The sequence below is a fragment of the Aspergillus novofumigatus genome (assembly GCF_002847465.1).
Source record: "Aspergillus novofumigatus IBT 16806 chromosome Unknown P174scaffold_4, whole genome shotgun sequence".
Taxonomy (NCBI): domain Eukaryota; kingdom Fungi; phylum Ascomycota; class Eurotiomycetes; order Eurotiales; family Aspergillaceae; genus Aspergillus; species Aspergillus novofumigatus.
Window position 1 is genome coordinate 2,222,157 of NW_020194277.1, and position 17,794 is coordinate 2,239,950.

At 49.2% G+C, this 17,794-nt stretch overlaps 6 protein-coding genes across 6 annotated transcripts; 3 read left to right on the plus strand and 3 right to left on the minus strand.

Moving 5' to 3' along the window:
- The first annotated feature begins 629 nt into the window (after positions 1-629).
- P174DRAFT_406730 (ribosomal RNA processing 1 family protein) lies at positions 630-2,032 on the plus strand. The gene is made up of 3 exons (XM_024824111.1): positions 630-784; positions 868-975; positions 1,046-2,032. The coding sequence occupies exons 1-3, from the start codon at positions 736-738 to the stop codon at positions 1,861-1,863; spliced, it is 975 nt and encodes a 324-aa protein (XP_024682864.1). The 5' UTR covers positions 630-735; the 3' UTR covers positions 1,864-2,032.
- P174DRAFT_441550 (putative sphingosine kinase (SphK)) lies at positions 1,963-4,270 on the minus strand. Its single transcript, XM_024827342.1, has 3 exons — positions 3,861-4,270; positions 3,724-3,780; positions 1,963-3,559 (listed from the first exon to the last, which is right to left on the minus strand). The coding sequence occupies exons 1-3, from the start codon at positions 4,003-4,005 to the stop codon at positions 2,244-2,246; spliced, it is 1,518 nt and encodes a 505-aa protein (XP_024682865.1). The 5' UTR covers positions 4,006-4,270; the 3' UTR covers positions 1,963-2,243.
- Positions 4,271-4,602: 332 nt separating this feature from the next.
- Positions 4,603-8,155, minus strand: P174DRAFT_441551 (coatomer subunit beta). Its single transcript, XM_024827343.1, has 6 exons — positions 8,053-8,155; positions 7,624-7,992; positions 7,139-7,559; positions 6,700-7,089; positions 5,038-6,646; positions 4,603-4,966 (listed from the first exon to the last, which is right to left on the minus strand). The coding sequence occupies exons 2-6, from the start codon at positions 7,926-7,928 to the stop codon at positions 4,824-4,826; spliced, it is 2,868 nt and encodes a 955-aa protein (XP_024682866.1). The 5' UTR covers positions 7,929-7,992; positions 8,053-8,155; the 3' UTR covers positions 4,603-4,823.
- Positions 8,156-8,294: 139 nt separating this feature from the next.
- P174DRAFT_441552 (mago nashi family protein) lies at positions 8,295-9,288 on the plus strand. Its single transcript, XM_024827344.1, has 6 exons — positions 8,295-8,381; positions 8,439-8,476; positions 8,533-8,628; positions 8,689-8,752; positions 8,814-8,901; positions 8,973-9,288. The coding sequence occupies exons 1-6, from the start codon at positions 8,344-8,346 to the stop codon at positions 9,174-9,176; spliced, it is 528 nt and encodes a 175-aa protein (XP_024682867.1). The 5' UTR covers positions 8,295-8,343; the 3' UTR covers positions 9,177-9,288.
- A 478-nt stretch (positions 9,289-9,766) lies between these two features.
- Positions 9,767-10,938, plus strand: P174DRAFT_420827 (GID4/VID24 family protein; the record flags this gene model as incomplete). The annotated part of the gene is made up of 5 exons (XM_024824903.1): positions 9,767-10,012; positions 10,081-10,182; positions 10,238-10,388; positions 10,446-10,803; positions 10,872-10,938. 5 exons carry the CDS (start codon positions 9,767-9,769, stop codon positions 10,936-10,938), a joined length of 924 nt encoding a protein of 307 aa, XP_024682868.1.
- Positions 10,939-11,751: 813 nt separating this feature from the next.
- Positions 11,752-16,031, minus strand: sskB (putative MAP kinase kinase kinase SskB; the record flags this gene model as incomplete). The annotated part of the gene is made up of 3 exons (XM_024828995.1): positions 11,752-14,173; positions 14,228-15,551; positions 15,611-16,031. The coding sequence occupies 3 exons, from the start codon at positions 16,029-16,031 to the stop codon at positions 11,863-11,865; spliced, it is 4,056 nt and encodes a 1,351-aa protein (XP_024682869.1). The 3' UTR covers positions 11,752-11,862.
- Positions 16,032-17,794: the final 1,763 nt, after the last annotated feature.

The window sequence follows — 17,794 nt, forward strand, 5'->3', positions numbered from 1 at the left end:
CTGCTCTAGCGGCATATGCTCAATCACATTGCTTTCACCTCGCTGCCGCGACTGGTCTGGTTGTTGGTTTCTTGCCCGGCATCCTGTATAGTCTGATCGGCAGATTCTGGCTGGATTGGGCATCAGGTTCCTCTAACTTGAATGTGCAGTCTCCAAGATATGTTCTAGGCTTCCTGTGAGTATAACCATAGGAGAGTCTAGCGTTGCTGGGTAGAATGAGAACACAATCAAAGAGAAACTGTCTGGGTTAGCATACATGCATTTGTAGCATAGCCACAGAGCTAATAGGTGCGGAGAGTAGATAAAAGAGGCATCTAACCACCACTGATTCTTAGTTTTCAATAGGAGCTTCGTTGTCAGTACTTCCTTCCTGCATAAATATTGTAAACAAGTACTCCATACTTATTGCTATGACAGATGCATCGTTAGCATGAAAGGAGAGATGATTCCGCCATAGTACAGGACGTGGTGACGTAGATACCTGAGGTGTCAACTGGACAGGTACGATAAGCTCCTCCAATAAGAATCCTCAAGTCTGCCTCCGCCCAGGAATCCCCACCATAGAGATCAAACAAAGCAAACACAGACAAAAAAAGACAAAAGAAAAAGAAAAATGGTCGAGGCCGCATCGACATTGAAGAAAAGAGAGAAGAATATACGCCATTGCCATTAAACGAGTCGGACCCGTTCCTACTTCTCTTTACATGAATAAAACCAAAGCATAGATCATCAATCATGAGCAATTTGCAAAAAGCCCCTTTTGTCAAGGAGCTCGCCTCCAGCGGTATGTCCAGGAAATACTGAACGCCGTATAGCTTCAGCTTACCAGTCCGAACACCTTAACTAACAAGCCCTCTATCCAAACAGACAGGCGCACGCGCGACAAGGCAACCGAATCCCTGACCCTCTTTCTCCGCTCCAAAACCGACCTCACCCTCCTCGACCTCCTCAAGCTCTGGAAAGGCCTCTTCTTCTGTACGCTCTTTCCCGCCCAACCCAGACTCCAGGAACTATTCAGTCGACTAACCATCCCCCAATCGCACAGGCTTCTACCACTCCGACCGCCCCCTCACACAACAAGCCCTAGCTCGCAACCTCTCCTACACGCTCGTCCCGACTCTCCCGCGGGAAACACTTCACCGCTTCCTGCGCGCATTCTGGATCACCATCGGCAGGGACTTCCACTCGCTGGACCGCTTGCGGCTCGATAAATATCTCTACCTGATCCGCTGCTACGTCGGCGTGGCATTCGAGATCTTCCTCAAGGGGAACAAGCAGGAACAACAGCGGTCCGCCCACACCAACGGCGCCAGCAAAAAGCGCAAGCGCGAAGAACAAGCCGCAGCGGGGAAGAAGAAGCGCTCGAAAGCAGACAAGGAGGACGAAGCCCGCGAGGAAGTGGATGCGGAGAAGGGACAGGATGGCGAGGGTGACTGGGCCGAGCTCGAGTCGTATATCACTATCATCGAGGAAGGGCCTCTGTGTCCGCTCAATTTCGACCCGGACCAGCCTCCCGCCGATGACAAGAACCCAAACTATGTGCCTATGCCCCATGGACCGGATGGGCTTCGCTACCACCTGCTGGATATCTGGATTGATGAGATAGAAAAGGTGCTCGAATTCGAGGAGGGGGATGGACAAGATGAGTCTTCGCGGAAAGTCAAGGGTCAGGTTCCCATGGATCTCCTACTACGTCCCATTGAGAAGCTGCGCAAGGAGAGTCCCTTCAAGTCTGTGAGAACAAGAGCGGCAGAAACCTTAAACGACGACCGTTTGGTTCAGTGGGGATTCAAGACTAGGGAAGTCGAGGAGGAGGATGACGACGATAGTGAGCAAGAATGGGGTGGTTTCGCCGACGACTGAGCTCTCGGCCCGTGAAGACAAAATTCATCTATTTCGCATTTCTCTCTGGCGCATGGTAGTGATGGCTTTGCATGTCCATTTGACCTTGCTTGGAGCAAGGCGTCTAGCCGACTCTTATTATCTATATCAATCTTTGTACAGTCAAAATCCATCAGTTCCTGGTCTGATCTAGCCCACTATGTATACACGGCAATGACCGCTGCCCGCCAGCCTTGCGGAAATATCACCTGCAGCAAAGCCACATCATAACAAAAGGGGGGTGGGGAAAGAAAAAATATATATAAGTCTTGCGCGAGGGTATCATTTTGTGGTACAGAGACCGGCGAATAACAATGCATGTACGAGCAAATGAATGGTGGCATCGACCATAAAACTCGTAATCATGGCCGAGGGCCCTCGGCCTCATAAAGGTGCCCGGACTTCGACAACACCGTACCTAGACCACGGTGAACTTCGACTTGGAACGGCTCAAAAGGTACACGTTCACCATCGACACTGATGTAGCCTTCTTTCTCCCGGGGAGTGAGTCGATATGCCGAAGCCTTACGAATCTTAACATCCGGCATATCAAAAAACCCTCCCTCAGGGATCTCTGTCATCATTTTGAGCGATGTGAGGCGGCTGATGGTCCCATCAATTGTGATAACATCAATCAGACCGTCATTCGGCAGAGAGGCCGGAAAGAAGTTCGTGTCTGCGGACATAATGGCCATATTGCCCGCGTAGAAATTGCCCATGTTCTCACCGGGGACGACTTCCCAGTCCTGCGGGAGCTCATCCAAGACCGTGCCGTACTTCAAGTCGGGGAGCCCTCCCGATCCGGCGACGGAGTCTGCAGAGGGGCGGCGGGGAGGTTCTCCGGCCGCGTACTTTCTGTAATGCTCCTTTATCGCGTTCTTGTCATCGATCTCCACTTTCACCGCTAGGTCACATGGCCACACTGTGCGCTGCATGAGACGGACCAAGAAACCGTAGGTGAAGCGGTGGGCACCCATCCAGCGGATATTATCGGTTCCTAAGTCGGATTCTGCGACGATACCGAAAGATTGCGACAGGAACGACAGGGTTCGAGTTTTGCCCTGCGTGATGGAGACCAGATCCATGGGAGTCCTTACTCCTTTGACAATAGCCAGCGCAGCAACAGAGGCACTACCTGTCCCGCAAAGATTCCAAGCCATGGCGTTCCCCGAACCACCAGGTATCATGGCGACAGCGAGCTTAGATAGCGCCTCACGAGCATTGGGTTTCTTGGCCAGACCATTGAAGACCTCGTAAGGCAATCCATCACCAGAGCAGCATACAATTGCATCGTATGCGTCTATATCAATCCGTTCCGCTATCTCGGTGGCATGTCCCCCATGCGTTGTTTCTTCTACTTCCACTACGCAACGCGCAGCAGCAAGGATCGGCGCCGCATATTGATGATACAGTCGCGAGGCGATCCCCTTCCCACCGAACGGGTTGATCAGGACCTTGAATCTTTTGTAGCGCTTGGCGTTACCGTACGCCAGATCGAGTAACCTGGCTGCGAATGCTTCGGCTTTTGCTTTGTCTCCCTCGGCAATGGTGTATTGCAAGGCACCAACGGTAACATCGTGCTTGGTTACAGGGTCCGCATATGTAATAGTCAGACCTGCAGAGGAAACTTCTGCATGAAGGATGTTGTACAATGCGATAGATTGAGTGTCTTTGATCTCTGCATTATAAAGTCACATCAGCCATGGTCCTTGTCAGATCGGACGATTAATTTGCCTTGAAATATGCCTGATTCAGATCGCAAGAGTAGCAAGTGCCTCTTGATACCAGAGACACACGATAAAAGTCGAAGAGATAGAAAAGCGAAGTAATGGAGAAACCTACTCGATTTTGACAGGAATCCGCAGCAGCCGCGGTCCGGTTTACGCGTGGAGCGATCGTCTGTAGAAGTACGAGAAGCTGGTTAGAATGCGCAATGTGCACCCATGACCTGCAAGCATGGTTTGTCAGACACTGCTCACCAGCAATAACAAGCGCATCGCTACCCAATGTCAACTTAATTGACTGTGCGACTGTCAAGGTCGAGTCGGGTTGGAGTAACTGAGATTGGGAATCCGGCTGATCCGCATTGAACGAAGGGCGAGTAGCGCCGTCGGGAGAAGCCATTATTACCTGCGAAAGCAAGTAACCATTCCAAAAAGAATACAGAAACGGCCAAAAGACAAGACAATAATGATAGTCAATAATGATAGTCAATATAAGAATGAAAAAGGCAAGAACTTCTTGGAGGATGTTCGAGATTGAGGTCGAGTCAGTTTTTGACCCAGGTACTTTATTATTTCTTAGTACTCCGTAGTTATGGAGAGAAAGAGGTTAGTCCCAATATATTGGAGATCTCAGAGTGGATTAGTTTCTCCACCTCAGGAACAGCTTCCTTGGATGTTGTTCATGGTGCCTAATCAGGCCAAGTAGCTTCGGAAAGACGGAAAATAATAGCCAGGAAAAGTATCCCTAGTAACAGTCAATTTAAGTGTCCTACTTCTACAGCCAATTGATGATGACACGTAGAGATTGCCATGGCTGACACAAGCTACCGAGGACAAAATCTCTCGGTCAATTGTGCAGTCGGTGGTTTGAAGTTGATGAACTATGATTGTCTCCACTGATCCTTATCAGCCCACATACCATGCTATTGTCGGCGTTATCGGTTAGTTGCTCAGTTGTCCGTGCTCGTTCTTTCCCAGTGACATCTTGACTGAAGGACCACTAATGAATTGGGAAAACTTCTTTTGTTGTTCCATCTGAATAGACCATTCTCTAATCAGGTACAATATGGAAAGAAATACAAGCGGCATATAGTCAACAGATTCGTCCATAGGAAGAGAAAAAACGAGTAATCAAGAGCCATGTAATACGGTGAGTGACTATAATCATAGGGTAACAATTAATAAAACGCTGACACCAAGAAGTCATACTTTCTCTCTTCATGCCGTTGAAGCCTTCAGGCCCTTCAGCGATCCTAGGCTCAAAGCAAGACCTTGGGAACGGCTTCTTATCCGTACGAATCCTGTAATCGGACCATCTTCACCCTCCTTCTCAATGCTCAGGTTTGCAAGTGCGTCCTCACCTGCATACAAATTCCAAGATCAGCGTTTGTCAACCCAAAAGAGAAGGATAGGATAACAATCAGGTACTCACCAAATACGCTTCGGGCATACAAATTGGCGCTCAGGAACCGGCAATCTCCCTTGAGTGAAGCTTCTGGGGTCAAGCAGGCCATGTTGGTGCTCTCCATGAGCTGTTTCAGGAACTCGCGAAGGCTCTTCGCCTTGGAGTTGATGTTGACCTTGTTCTCCCACTCGAACTCGGTCCACATCGTCCGGAATTGAGTCTCGGTGCAGTGAGCGGGCTGGATGTAATCCATGATATCTGCATGGATATCATTAAGAATGACAACATGGGTTTCCGTCGAGCTCGCTCCATCATATACAATGTTGCCGAAAATGACACCCGTATCTGTGGATGACACCTTGACTGTAGCCTGTACATTCAAGAAGTCACGAGGTCCGAGGTTGTGCGTGGTTGGTCGCTCAACTACCTTCAGATCACCAAGAGTGGCAAATTCAACAGACAGGTTCTGCAAGGTCTCGAGAGTCTGGTTGACAAGGAGCACATCGAGAACGATGTCAAATTGATGGACGGTGACATAAGCCTCGGCGTAAACTGGATCTGAGAAGCCGGTAAGCTGCACAACTCGGCTCAACTTCGAGGCCACAGTCTCCACTGTCGAATCGCCGCCAGTGGCCTTGGCCAGGTCAAGTTCAATTTCTTCTGCACCCTCGAGGCCAGACTTCTTGGTGAACTGCCGGATGGGAATCGCATCGTCAACCTGAACAGCAGTCTTGGCCTTCTCAACAGCTTCCTTGGCAGCACGCTTCTTATCTTCCACCTGTACCATATCACGGAATGCTTTACGTGTGTCTTCCAGGAACGTAGTCTCCAACTCCTTTCTTTGAGAAAACTCACTGAGAGAGCGCACGCAGCACATGATACGATCAATAGAATCTTCGTCAATGGGAGCCTTGACAAACTGAGACTGTCCGACGCGGATGATAGAGATCATGATCAACATCGCTTCAGCGCGCAGTGCGTTCGTCCGAGCGACGTCCTGCGAGACTTCCGAGTGGCGCATTACAAGTTTCGTTAACGTCGAGGAGAGAACGGTAGCTAGGTAGTAGTCACCGTCGAGGATCAACTGACGAAGAGGAGGCTTCTGAGCAGCCTTGACTGCCTCAAGTCTGGCGGCAGCAGCGGACTCGCTAGTCAAAGCACTCTCAGTCGCATACGTGCCATCGGCCAGCACCTTTCGAGAACCAGTCGGAGCTGAAGGCTTGGTATGACCGTTGACTTGCTCTTTGAGTGCAGTCTCATCGGGCACCTCGTCAAGAAGCCGCTGTTCAGAAGCCAAAATGGGGATCTCGCCGAGGCTTGACCGGATCCGCTTCCAGGCCTCACGGATGTCTTTCTCCTCCAGGGAATACTCTCCGACAACCCACAGTACACCACGGTAGACCTTTCCAGCACGAACTTCGCTCAAAGTAGAAACGAGGCGGTCGACGATAGAAGCACGAAGTTTAGGGAATTTCTCCACAACTTCCTTCACAAATGAGATCACATCGACGGCTGAGTTATTGTTGAAGTCCGCAATGAAATCCATCAGGAGGTCGACGACGCTAGCAGCAATCTCGGAGAACTTGATAGCACAATGGTGTATCGACTGGATGAGGAGCTGACGATATTCGCTGTTCTGTGTACGTTGTCAGTATTCGATCCTTGCCGCAGATCAAAGTATATCCATACCTTCTCGTACTGCTCATCTACCGTCTTGCCTAGTTCCTTCTTCAGCAGCATGACGACCTCTTCAACATTCTTGCTCGAGACCATTTCCAAGGCGATACCGAGAGCTTTGCGCCGAACATCAATGTCAGGGCTGGAGAGAACACGAAGAATTTCCATGGTAAGATCATCCAAGACGCCCTCATTGCGACTTCTAAGCTGGTCGACTCTGTCGAGTACAATGAGCTTGACATTGTTGTCGGCTTCTTTGATGCAGAGCTCAATCAATTTGCCTGCCGCAGCTTTTACGGCCACTGGGTTACTGGTAAGAGCCGTGAGCGACGTTGCCGCTTCGTATACCACTGTACTTGTCGACGCCTCTAGTAGATCAAAGATGAGGCGCAAGTATTTTCCCTTTTATTTATTAGCGTCGCGTATGATGCATGGTTGACAACCGACCCACCTTGTTCTGAGTGTTCTGCACCGCATCCTTCCTGATGAACTCTAGCTCCGCCAGCTGAAGTAGTTCATCTGTATTGGGAATGCTGTCAAAAGTTGTGGCCAGGTATTCAAGAGCCTTCTGGTGGCTGATGGACATCAGAGCAGCGAACGCATTGCGCTTGCAAGTACTATCAGTCTCTGACTCGAGGAATGTTTGAATGAGCTCTGGCGCGTCTGGGATTAGAGACTCAGAGTGTTGGAAAATGGAAGCCACGGCCCAAACTGCATTTTTTCTCACATATGCGTGGCGATGTTCGAGGCATGAGCGTGCGGACGAGAGGAGGGGTTCGATGAGCTCCGGTTCACGGAGCTTACATAGAAAGCGGAGAGTGTTGCCTCGAATGTATTCGTTGGGATGTTGAAGGTCATTGCGAATACCATTGCTGCGCAAAAATGGAATGATTAGACTGGTAGGAGAGCCAAAAGCGTGCGGGTCTGTATCCTTACCACACTAAGATCATCTCCTGCTTGAGTTTGCCATTGGCGTCGTGCTTCGGGCAGATTTCGTAGTAGAAGTAGAGTAACTTCTTGAGAGGCTTGCTCTTCGACGGCATAACGAAGCGAATGATGTGCATGAGGAGTTGGGACATCGGGTCGCCATTCAGCATGATTGTGATGATCCGCTTCAATGTTTCCACCTTCGTCTCATCATTGCCCTTCTCTAGTTGCAGTTTCAGCTCCTGTACCGTTGGTTGATCAGCAGTATTGTCCAAATGGACCAAGCTGTAAGCATTTTCCAGAAATGACGCCATGGTGCCTGGGAATCGAGAGGCAGACGGCCGTAACGGGTGGTGGGAGGATAAGGAGAGAGGAGAGCTTGGGAGTTGATTAGTACAAGTTGTCGTTTTAGCATTCGAGAGGGACGGGGGAAAATACCAAGATCACTCTCCGGCAAACACGTAGGTAGGATGGTAGATGTTATTTGACTTAATTAATCTCCCCTCACCTGCCTTGCATTCATCAGTGCAATTGTTTGGCAATCCGGGGCTTGAGTATCAACTTGTCCATTTGCGCGGCGGAGCAAGCTGTCCGGACTGTGTGGATGACTAAGCTCCGCCCGGGCCAACCTGTAAACTAAGGCAGTCAAGGTACAAGGCCGTCTTCGACCGATGCGATCCTGCTTTCAAAACGTCAGTCCCGACATATTTGCTCTGAAACGTTCCGAAAATGTCGAACCAGAACGAACCATTTTATCTCCGATACTAGTAAGGCAGACCATTGCTCTGTAGCCCAGATTTCCTCAGCTGCTGACAGCCCCGCAGCTCAGGTCACTCTGGGCGGTTTGGGCATGAGTTTCTAGGTCCGTATGCACCATGAAGTTATCCTCATTCTCCCGCAATGACTAACGGCTTGTAGAATTCGATTTTCGGACCCTTGGCGACGGCCGAAGTGCCGCGGTTCGGTATGCGAACAACTCAAATTATCGCAATGACTCCCTGATCCGCAAAGAAAGTGAGTGCTAGGATTCATGGTCGGGTGCTGAGGATTACGTGCTCACTGATGGATTTACAGTGTGCGTGAGCTCGGCGATGATTCAGGAAGTCAAGCGCATTATCAAAGAGAGCGAGATCATGAAGTATGGGACTTACCTTGACAGTGACATGGAAGGAATCGTGGTCTTTGCTAATACAGCTTAGGGAGGACGATTCGAAATGGCCACAGAAGAACAAGGATGGACGGCAAGAGCTCGAGATCAGGCTTGGAAACGAACATATCTCCTTTGAGGTGCGCTGAATCCCCGATACGGTGGTCTAAGCAAAAGTATAGCCAAGTGCTGACGTCTTTCGATTGCGCAGACCGCGAAAATCGGTTCGTTAGTAGATGTGACCGAGTCTGCAGACCCTGAAGGTCTCCGAGTTTTCTACTACCTCGTTCAGGATTTGAAAGCATTCATCTTTTCTCTCATCTCCCTCCATTTCAAGGTAATTTCAAAATATTTTTTCGACCCTCCAGACACTTTACTTACCCTTTCGTCCCTTCTGCAGATTAAGCCTATCTAAGTCATGATACGGATATGTGGTGAAGTCTGTTTTGGAAATCAACATGGGCGTTTACTTCGAGTATGGAACGGGTTTACTTATAATGATGAATCTCAAAATGATCTAGCCGCGGTGACGAGACTATACACATCCGTGGCAATCTACTGACGTAGAGGAATGAAATAAATACCCAGCTTAATACTATACACAACGGTCACCTCAATTGAGACTAGAACCTTTAGGCATGAAGTTGATCTACTTATAGTTCGAAAATAAGTAGCAAGCACTGCCCAAAAGTGAGCGCATGCCATCTCATCCCAAAAGGCCTGGCCAGATGTTCCGGCCTCAGGCGCCAATTCGCCTCCCCCGCGCCCGCATGATCAGACTATCCCTTTCAGGCAGTGCGTCTTCCCGCTCAGACACCCTTCTGCGCTGCACCTTAAGTAATCTTCCATCTTCCATTCAACCCTGAATTCTCTTTTCCTCTCTTGGCTGTTGCTGCTATTGTGGTTGTCGTGTTCCTGCTTCTTCTTCTTGTCGTTCTTCTATACCCTGTGTGGGGCCCTGCAAGCTGATTAGATCCGATGTCATCCCGTCCTTAATTAGCCTCAATGCCGACACCGAGTGACAACACATCTCCTCTGAATGTTGCATCAATCACCGAGGACATATCTACTCATACGACCTGCCCACCTGAGGTTGAGCGATTGTCCTCTTGGAGAGACTCTCCGGAGCCCTCTGCCACGGAGAGCGATGTCCCCGACAATGCCTCGTCACCTTCCATTCGATCAGCGCACACCCTCTTGACGGCCCAACCTGATGGAACCATCAATCAGTCCAACACAGATGTCTCAGGAGTTGCATCGGGTCATAGCGCCCCCAAAAAAGGCACGATGGGATCCGATGACGAACTTGCATTGGGCAGATTGAGCCCTACGAGGGAACAGCAAGCACCGCAAAGCCATCGTCGACTGTTGCATCGCCATCCACTGCTTCACTTTTAAGTTATGAATTTTCTAATGTTCGGGTTAGTGAGCCAGTCACTTGCGCGGATATCATTGCTTTACTGACACTGACAACAGCTCCTTCCTAATTACACCTCTTCTTATCTTCGCCCTGGAAGCAAATTCACTGGTACACAACAGTCGGACCGTCAAGTGTACAACGTCGACGTAGAGATCAAACATGTCGATATGGCTGAATCTTACCTCTGCGGCTATCTTCGTATACAAGGTCCGTGGATTATCCCATATGTAAGACATTATAGCTAACCTTCTCTTACCCCTGTAGGTCTCACCGAGGATCATCCTACTCTGACAACGTTCTTCGAAGGAGAAATCATTGGAACCAAACACACTTTCAAGACCAGAAATGAAGCATGGGGTGCGACGGAGAAGACCGACATGCACCATTGGGCCAGATTTCCTGCCTGGCGGCCTCTTGCCAAACAGGCGAAGAAGCCTGATTTCACCTACTGGAACTTCGCAGAGCGTGAGCACATATTCATGCGATGGAAAGAGTACTTTCTCGTTCCTGATCATCGGGTGAGAACGATCTCAGGCGCAAGCTTCGAGGGCTTCTATTACATATGCTTCAACCAGATTGAAGGAAGCGTGACCGGCATTTACTTTCATGCGAAGAGTGAGAAGTACGTATCGGTCAAACAGCTAGCCATTCTTGGATCTTGAGTACTAACGCATCTTCGATTCTCTGCAGGTACCAGCAGCTTGAATTAAAACACGTTGAAGATCATGGTTGCACTCCCGCAATGGAGTTCCGTTGATTCTCTTGATACCCGCCAACCCTTGCGTTGGTTTGTTCTGATGCTTGCAGACTGCCAGGGCCTCGCACCTGGCTCTTCTATCTACCTTTCAGCCCTGACTCTTCCTTCCTCTTCTCTCTTGTGTCGTTGTCTATATTTCTTTCGGTTTACTGGTCACGATCCCGCTGTCTTCTTTCTTCAACGGCCCTGAGATTCACGACCACTACCATTCCTTGACAGTCTACGATTCCTCTCATGATGTCTTACCATTTGGCGCAACTTGGTTCACATGGTCTTTTTCGATTCTACTTTGACGTCTTGTGTATCTCATTATCTTGTCCTGTACTGGGGTTCGCTGTCATCCAGCTGTAAGTTTGAACAGCTGTCCCTGATGAACCTCTCATATTCTCTCTCATGTCTGCCCACTTCATCTCCGATTTCCTTGGAACTCATGAATGCAATTGATGTCTTTTTTTAGCTTAAAGCAGCTATTGAAGACTACGTGCCTGTCGCACATTCGGTATCAGTAATTCCCCAAGGTCATCACATACTTGGACCCGTTCAATATTTGATACATCACATAATGACTACGGCCAATGCAAGCATGAAAGATTCTGAAATAGCTAGTACTGCTTGGACACATCCGGATAACTAGCTGACATGCACAGCGCCTTGGCTAACAACTCCAACATACACAAGAGGGCAGAAGAGTAAATCTTAACTGCTTCAAACAAAGGGAAAGAAACGTAGCAAGTTGGGGGTATCACGGGCAATCTCTTTGCTGAAACTTTTGCGAGCCGAACCTCTCAAGCGGAGGAAGAGAAACGAGGAGGAGGAAAATAAGATGTGAACTGTGGAAAGCGAGCTGGAGCTTCCGTGAAAAAAGACTGAAAAGGAACTGAAACCGAAAGGATGAAAGTCGGAATAGACGATTGGACAGGTGTTTTACATGTATGTGGAATTTTGGCGGCTGCACGAATTGGAGCTGCTGATGCTGCTGCCGCCGCCGTCACTGCTTGGTGTCTGGGGCTCAACGACAACCTGTTGCCGAATTGAGACGATCCATTCGTGCTGTAGCAGTTCCGCGGCTGTGGGTCGCTTCATGGGATCGCATTCGAAACAACGGCGGAGGAAATCAATGCCCAGTTCGCTGAGTTGATCGGTTGAGGGTAGCTGGGGCTGATTCCCCTGGGCAATGTTGTACATGATTGCCCACTCGTTGTCTAGCGTAGACCATGGTCGGCGACCGGTGGCCATCTCCAAGATCACACATCCCAATGACCAGATGTCGACCGCTCCCTGGCGGTGGATTAACCTGGAAGTATCGCCGCGAATCACTTCGGGAGACATATACATTGGTGTTCCGGTCATCGTCTTTTGGTTCTTTCCCCGCTGATGCGCCATTTGAGAGTCCTTGGGAACGAGAGCAGCATCCTTGTGATTAGCCCCGGTAAAGGCATCCATCGGAACTACGGTCTTGCCCTGGCGCGCAATGATTTTGGCAGCGCCAAAATCGACATACTTGATGATGCCGTTATGGTCGAGAAGGATGTTCTCGGGCTTGATGTCGCGGTGGACAATGCCGGCTTGGTGTAGATATGCCAATCCTTCGAGAAGTTGTAGAGCATAGACCATGATGACTGTCTCATCTTCCACCCGACCATGCTCAAGCAAACTGGCCAGAGATCCGCCAGAACAATATTCCATAAAGATATAGACTTTGTCTCGATGAACCTCGATACCATGGTAGGAAACAATGTTAGGGTGATCAAGGACCTCCAATACCCCCATCTCATCCCGAATCTGTTGAGCAATCTTCGGAATAAGTTGAGGGTCTTGAAGACGAATTTCCTTGACTGCCATGAGATAGTTGCTGTCAAGATTGATGGCGGCATAGACAGATCCGAAAGTACCACCTCCGATGTATTGACCTTGCTGCCATCTGAGTGTAACGTTAGTCGCAGAGGACGAGAGGACCGCAAGAGATCGGTCAGCCTCGTTGGACCCTTCAAGTACTCTTCCGAGGGCCTGACGCTTGGCATCTTCTTCCACCCGTTTATCTTCGATGTCATGCAAGCGAGCCAAACGCTGCTCGCGAACAAGTTTTGTAGCTTCTGCATCCGTGAGGATTCGGCCAGCGCCAATTTTCCGGGCTCCCGCGCGCTCCTCCATGCGCTGCTTCTCCGCTTGTGCTGCAAGAGACGAACGGGCACCCATGATATCGAAGTGAGAAATCAGCAACGACATGCATCCGGCCACTTTTGACCTCAACTGACTGAATTGGGAATCGTCCATTGATAGAAGGTGTCTGCTGGAGGTGATGGCCATTGCGGATTCAAGGGCAGCTACGGCCCATTTGAATGTCTTTCGGTCAGCGGCATCGCAGTCATCGCAAATGAATGAAACCCATTCCAGTGATAGTTCGACAAGTCTAGCGCTATTCATAGCACGTCGGTTAGGGTCGACATAGTTTGAAGAACGCTTGCCAAACTCTGTTGCGAAAGCATAGCAAGATTGGATAAGCTCCGTGTTCTCTATGCCTCTCGATTTCAATTGATCTTTGATGATCGCAACACTGTCCATAATAGTCATAGAAAGCTTGAATGAGATTTTCTTAATCTTGTTCAGCTCCACGTTGACTCGTCCAAGGTTCGCCCGTTGTTCAATAGCCATGTCCAGCTGCATGCCCGTTAACTGGACCAGCTCATGCCGAGCATTGGCGAGTCGTTGCTGCGTTCCTTCAACTACAAGACGACATTTGCCAAGTCTGACATCCGTGGGCTGTTCCAGGAAATCAACCTGCATCTCCTTACCGGCCCAGGACAGGGGCTTTTCAGGGCGGATAACCAGAATATAAGGTGCGTGGGCGGAATCCTTGGGCACATCTTCTTCTCGAAACGAGGTCGCAAGGATCGCTTGGATGTCTGTAGGTCTGTTCCACAGCGCATGATGCGCAAAGAGGTAGACACCTTTCTGGCCGACAGAGGCGTTTGACTTCACCAGAAAATGATCCGAAATGAGCAACGCTTCGAAGAAGTCGTACGCGATATCAGCCGAGATATTGTATTCAGTAGCGTTTTCAAACAGTTGACGCAGAAATCGGGAGAATCGATAAAGCTTCCGTTGTCTGATTCTGGTGGAGTCGAGCACACTTTTGTATCTCTTATCCATATCGATCGGGTCTTCATTTGGACGTGCCGTCAACTCACGCTCAAAATGGATCATTAGGCGTTGAAGTGACTTGGCTGTCAGAGCACTAGAATGCTTATTAGCAATCGCGTATACTTAAAGATAGAAAGAGAGCTCATACCTGAATTGTTCAGCGACCTCGATGTCACCACCTTCGAGTTGGCGACCGATGTCGTTCGAGAACTCCCAGTCCTGCTCCAGGATTTCGGCTTCCTTGAATGTATTCTTATTCACGTTCAATTTCCAATTCAAAAGGCGAAAGTAGTATTTCAAGGCATCCAATACCACCGAGTCGAAGTTCTCATCAATGCAAGGCGGTAAATCCCAGCCAGGCTCAGGCCTCGATATGTCTACATAGCGTTGTTTGATGTCAACAGCGACTTTCATCAGTATCTGAAACTGCGAGATCATCTGATCGACGAGAATCGGTGATTGTTGGGCAGGGTCCTTCATGTTCTTGGCGTAAGATAAGCGAACACGAATGATTTCTTGGATGAGGCGCGAGGGAAAATTGATCAATGTGAGGAGCTCTTCGATGTATGGAGGTAGGTGTCTTTGGGCGAATGAGCCCGCGTTTTCAATCAGCGTAGTCTTCGCTTTCTTGATCACTTCGCCAATGCCGTTGAGCATATTGTGATCTCCTTGGAGAGTCTTGAGTCCGTCTTCCTTCATGATGCGATCGAGAAAAGACGATCCGTCGGAGAGATCGCTGTTGACGGATTTGACCTTGGGTTTGCTGAAATCAAGCTCATCATTGCCTACCCACTTCTGCAGAATGGCCAGTTCGGTGTTGATGAGGGCGATAGTGTTGTGCCATGCAAAGACGGCCTCGCGGCTTGAACAGTATTCCTCCGATGCCACTCGAGGGTTTGCAGCTTCGAACTCTTTATGTGTAGAGTACAGCATCTCACATTCCTCGATCTTTTGAACAATGTCCTCGACCTGCTTGATAGGCGACTTGCCAATCTCAGTCTCACCCTTGATTTTGAAATTAATGATATCTTCGATGATCGGCCCAAGACCAGCTCTAGCTTCCTCAATGAGCTTTCGTTGTAAGGCAACACTTCGGCCGCATGTTTTAGCTCGAACCCCCAACCAGATGGCATTGTTCTGAGCCGCGGACCTTTTTGTCTCCGCTGAGCCAAGCAGTCTTTGTTTCTCCTGTTTGACAACATCTCCTCTTAATACAGAGGCCAACATAGAATGCCACTCGAGTCTTTCTTGATTCTTGGGGTTCTTGAGTTCCTCGAGCGTCGGTTGGTTATCATCCGGGAGGAACAGCTGGATGTCAGGATCATATGCGTCATCTTCGAACGGAGCCTCCGACGATGGCGAAGGTTCCTCCAAGTCCGAGTCGCCAGGTGTCAAACCCATGTTCTGGGCATCATCGAAATGGTTATACCACGCCTGTGGATTTGCCCGAATGCGTTGGACATACGCCTTTTCTTGGGCCCGGTATTGCGCGTTAGGATCACGTCGGGAACTTCTCCTAGCCGATGAAGACCTTTGGCGGTCGCTCTGGAGGCTAATGTATTGAGGTGGACGGCGCTGGGGGCGTAAGTGTTGGACGGGGTCCTAGCAGGGCCAGATGGGCGTTGCGGTCGCAAATCTCGATCGGTTAGAGGGAGGCCGTCGACAGGCGGGACTTTGTCGAGAGCAGCGCCTGCACCAACGCTGGAGCCGCGAGGGCGTAGACCTGGTGTGTTGGCCCAGGCTGGTAAGCCGGTAGCGTGCGAGGCAGGAGGGGACGAAGCGATAGTGGTGACTGGCGGAGCTTGCTCGAAGATCTCTGGAAAGGTAGAATTGGCCCTCATTGCATACGGCTGCTGTAGAAGCTCGTCGGATGACCCTGAGCTGTCCGAGTCATGATTGGGAATGTCGGGATTCTCCATGACTCGAAATTCACGATCCTGAGGCGACTCCATCTTGCATGGCTTTTTAGGAGTTTTGGTCCTGTTGGATGGTGAATGAGGAGAAGCGGGAGCTCCAAGCCCGAAACTTGATAGGGGTGTGGCGGTGCATTCCGGGGTTTTATTAGTACGTACGTAGTAACTAATTGCCTAAGGCCGCCACACGGCTACACGGCTGTCGGCCTACTAGCGCCGTTTTCTTCTGCCAGAGGGGATGAACTGGACAGTTATCATAGCCAGGTTTTAATAATTTTCATTGTCTTAATCGTAGTTGCTTGAGTTATGTAGATATTTTTCAGCCAAATTCAGCTAACTCTTCGCAGCGTATGGCGAGCAGCGAATCATACAGGATTGAGCCTGGTCTTCTCGAGTAACAATGTTTATATCTCAGAATGATTCCAAGGTTTCCTCTCTTCATTGGTAGAGAAGAAAGCCGATGTCAAAATACATAGCTTCTTTGGACACATTAGATTCCAATCTATCTTCACCATAGAAGCTTTGAGTGTCACTGATTTATGTACTTTAGATGACATACAGTGTATGGCCTCCGGCACCACTTTGTTGTGGCCGAATCAATACCTGCTCGGTCTTCCGCTTTAGGAGGTATTTGACCTCTATAGGTTCACTCACGAATTACTATAAGACTGTGACTGCAATTTGAGAGAGACTTTCCAAACAGCTCATGGGCTTTCGAGGTAACACCGCTGAAGTTTGAAAGGGACAGATGATGTGCTCCGTTGATATACATCATAGGTGGTAGCATTTGTGATCCTAGGCTGGACAGATTTGAATCTCTTACCTCTCTATGCCGATCCTAGGATTCAAGCACAGGCAAATTTGGCGTTCAATGATCAGCGACTGTCAAGGAATATGCCTGCTGAGTACATGATGACGATTAAGAATAGCAATTTATGCATAAAATGAGTAAATCTAAGAGATATACTTGATGCTGATCAGTGGGACTCGATGTTCCCAAGTTGGAGCGTGCGGATCTCCATGAAAGCCCGCTTTGTCCCATCTGAGCCTGAAATTCTGGACTATCGAAGTCTTCATGATCTAGGCCTGGTGGAGCTTCAAAAGAGCCAACAGGTAGACAATATGCGGAGAGTCTGATGTCAGTCTCCTTCGAGTAGCGCTCTAGCCCAAGGAATATGTATTTGGAAGCACTCAGTAGACATATCCTGGCAGATCGGCCCCTGCATGTTACGTATCTGACTAGCAACTGGTAATTTTTTTTTTTTGGAATTGGGCTCTGAAATCCTCTAATTGGCACACGCACCGGAGCTGAGGGTTAAAGGGCTTAAGACGCCTCTATGGCGGGTGGCTTTGAAGCAAGGCAATAGCCTTGGAAAGAAACAAAGAAGGAATGTGACGGTCGACCAAATTGGTGTGTGGTCATCCGTCGCCTTGACAGATATTTGCGGCATTGGAAAAGCAGGCGCTGGAGGAGCATCGGTTGTTTGGGACGGATAATTAACACCTTACTGCTCAATACAACATCCATGCCATCTTTGATCTCTTTGAAAGAGTCGTTGAATTACTGATGTGCCAAGACCCCTAATCCGAACAGATCGGGTTGCCGAAATCGCCCAACCAATAAGACCAGAGATCCTTATCTTCTGACAACCTCCTGTCACATATAAGGTTCCGAACGTAAGGTACTCAAGGTACGAAAATAAACAGTAGGTATCTATCTAAACTGAAGACTAGGTAGCAATTACCTTAACCTATTCAATAGGACAGCCTGGGATTGAATGCAGGTACCCAACCTTAGACAC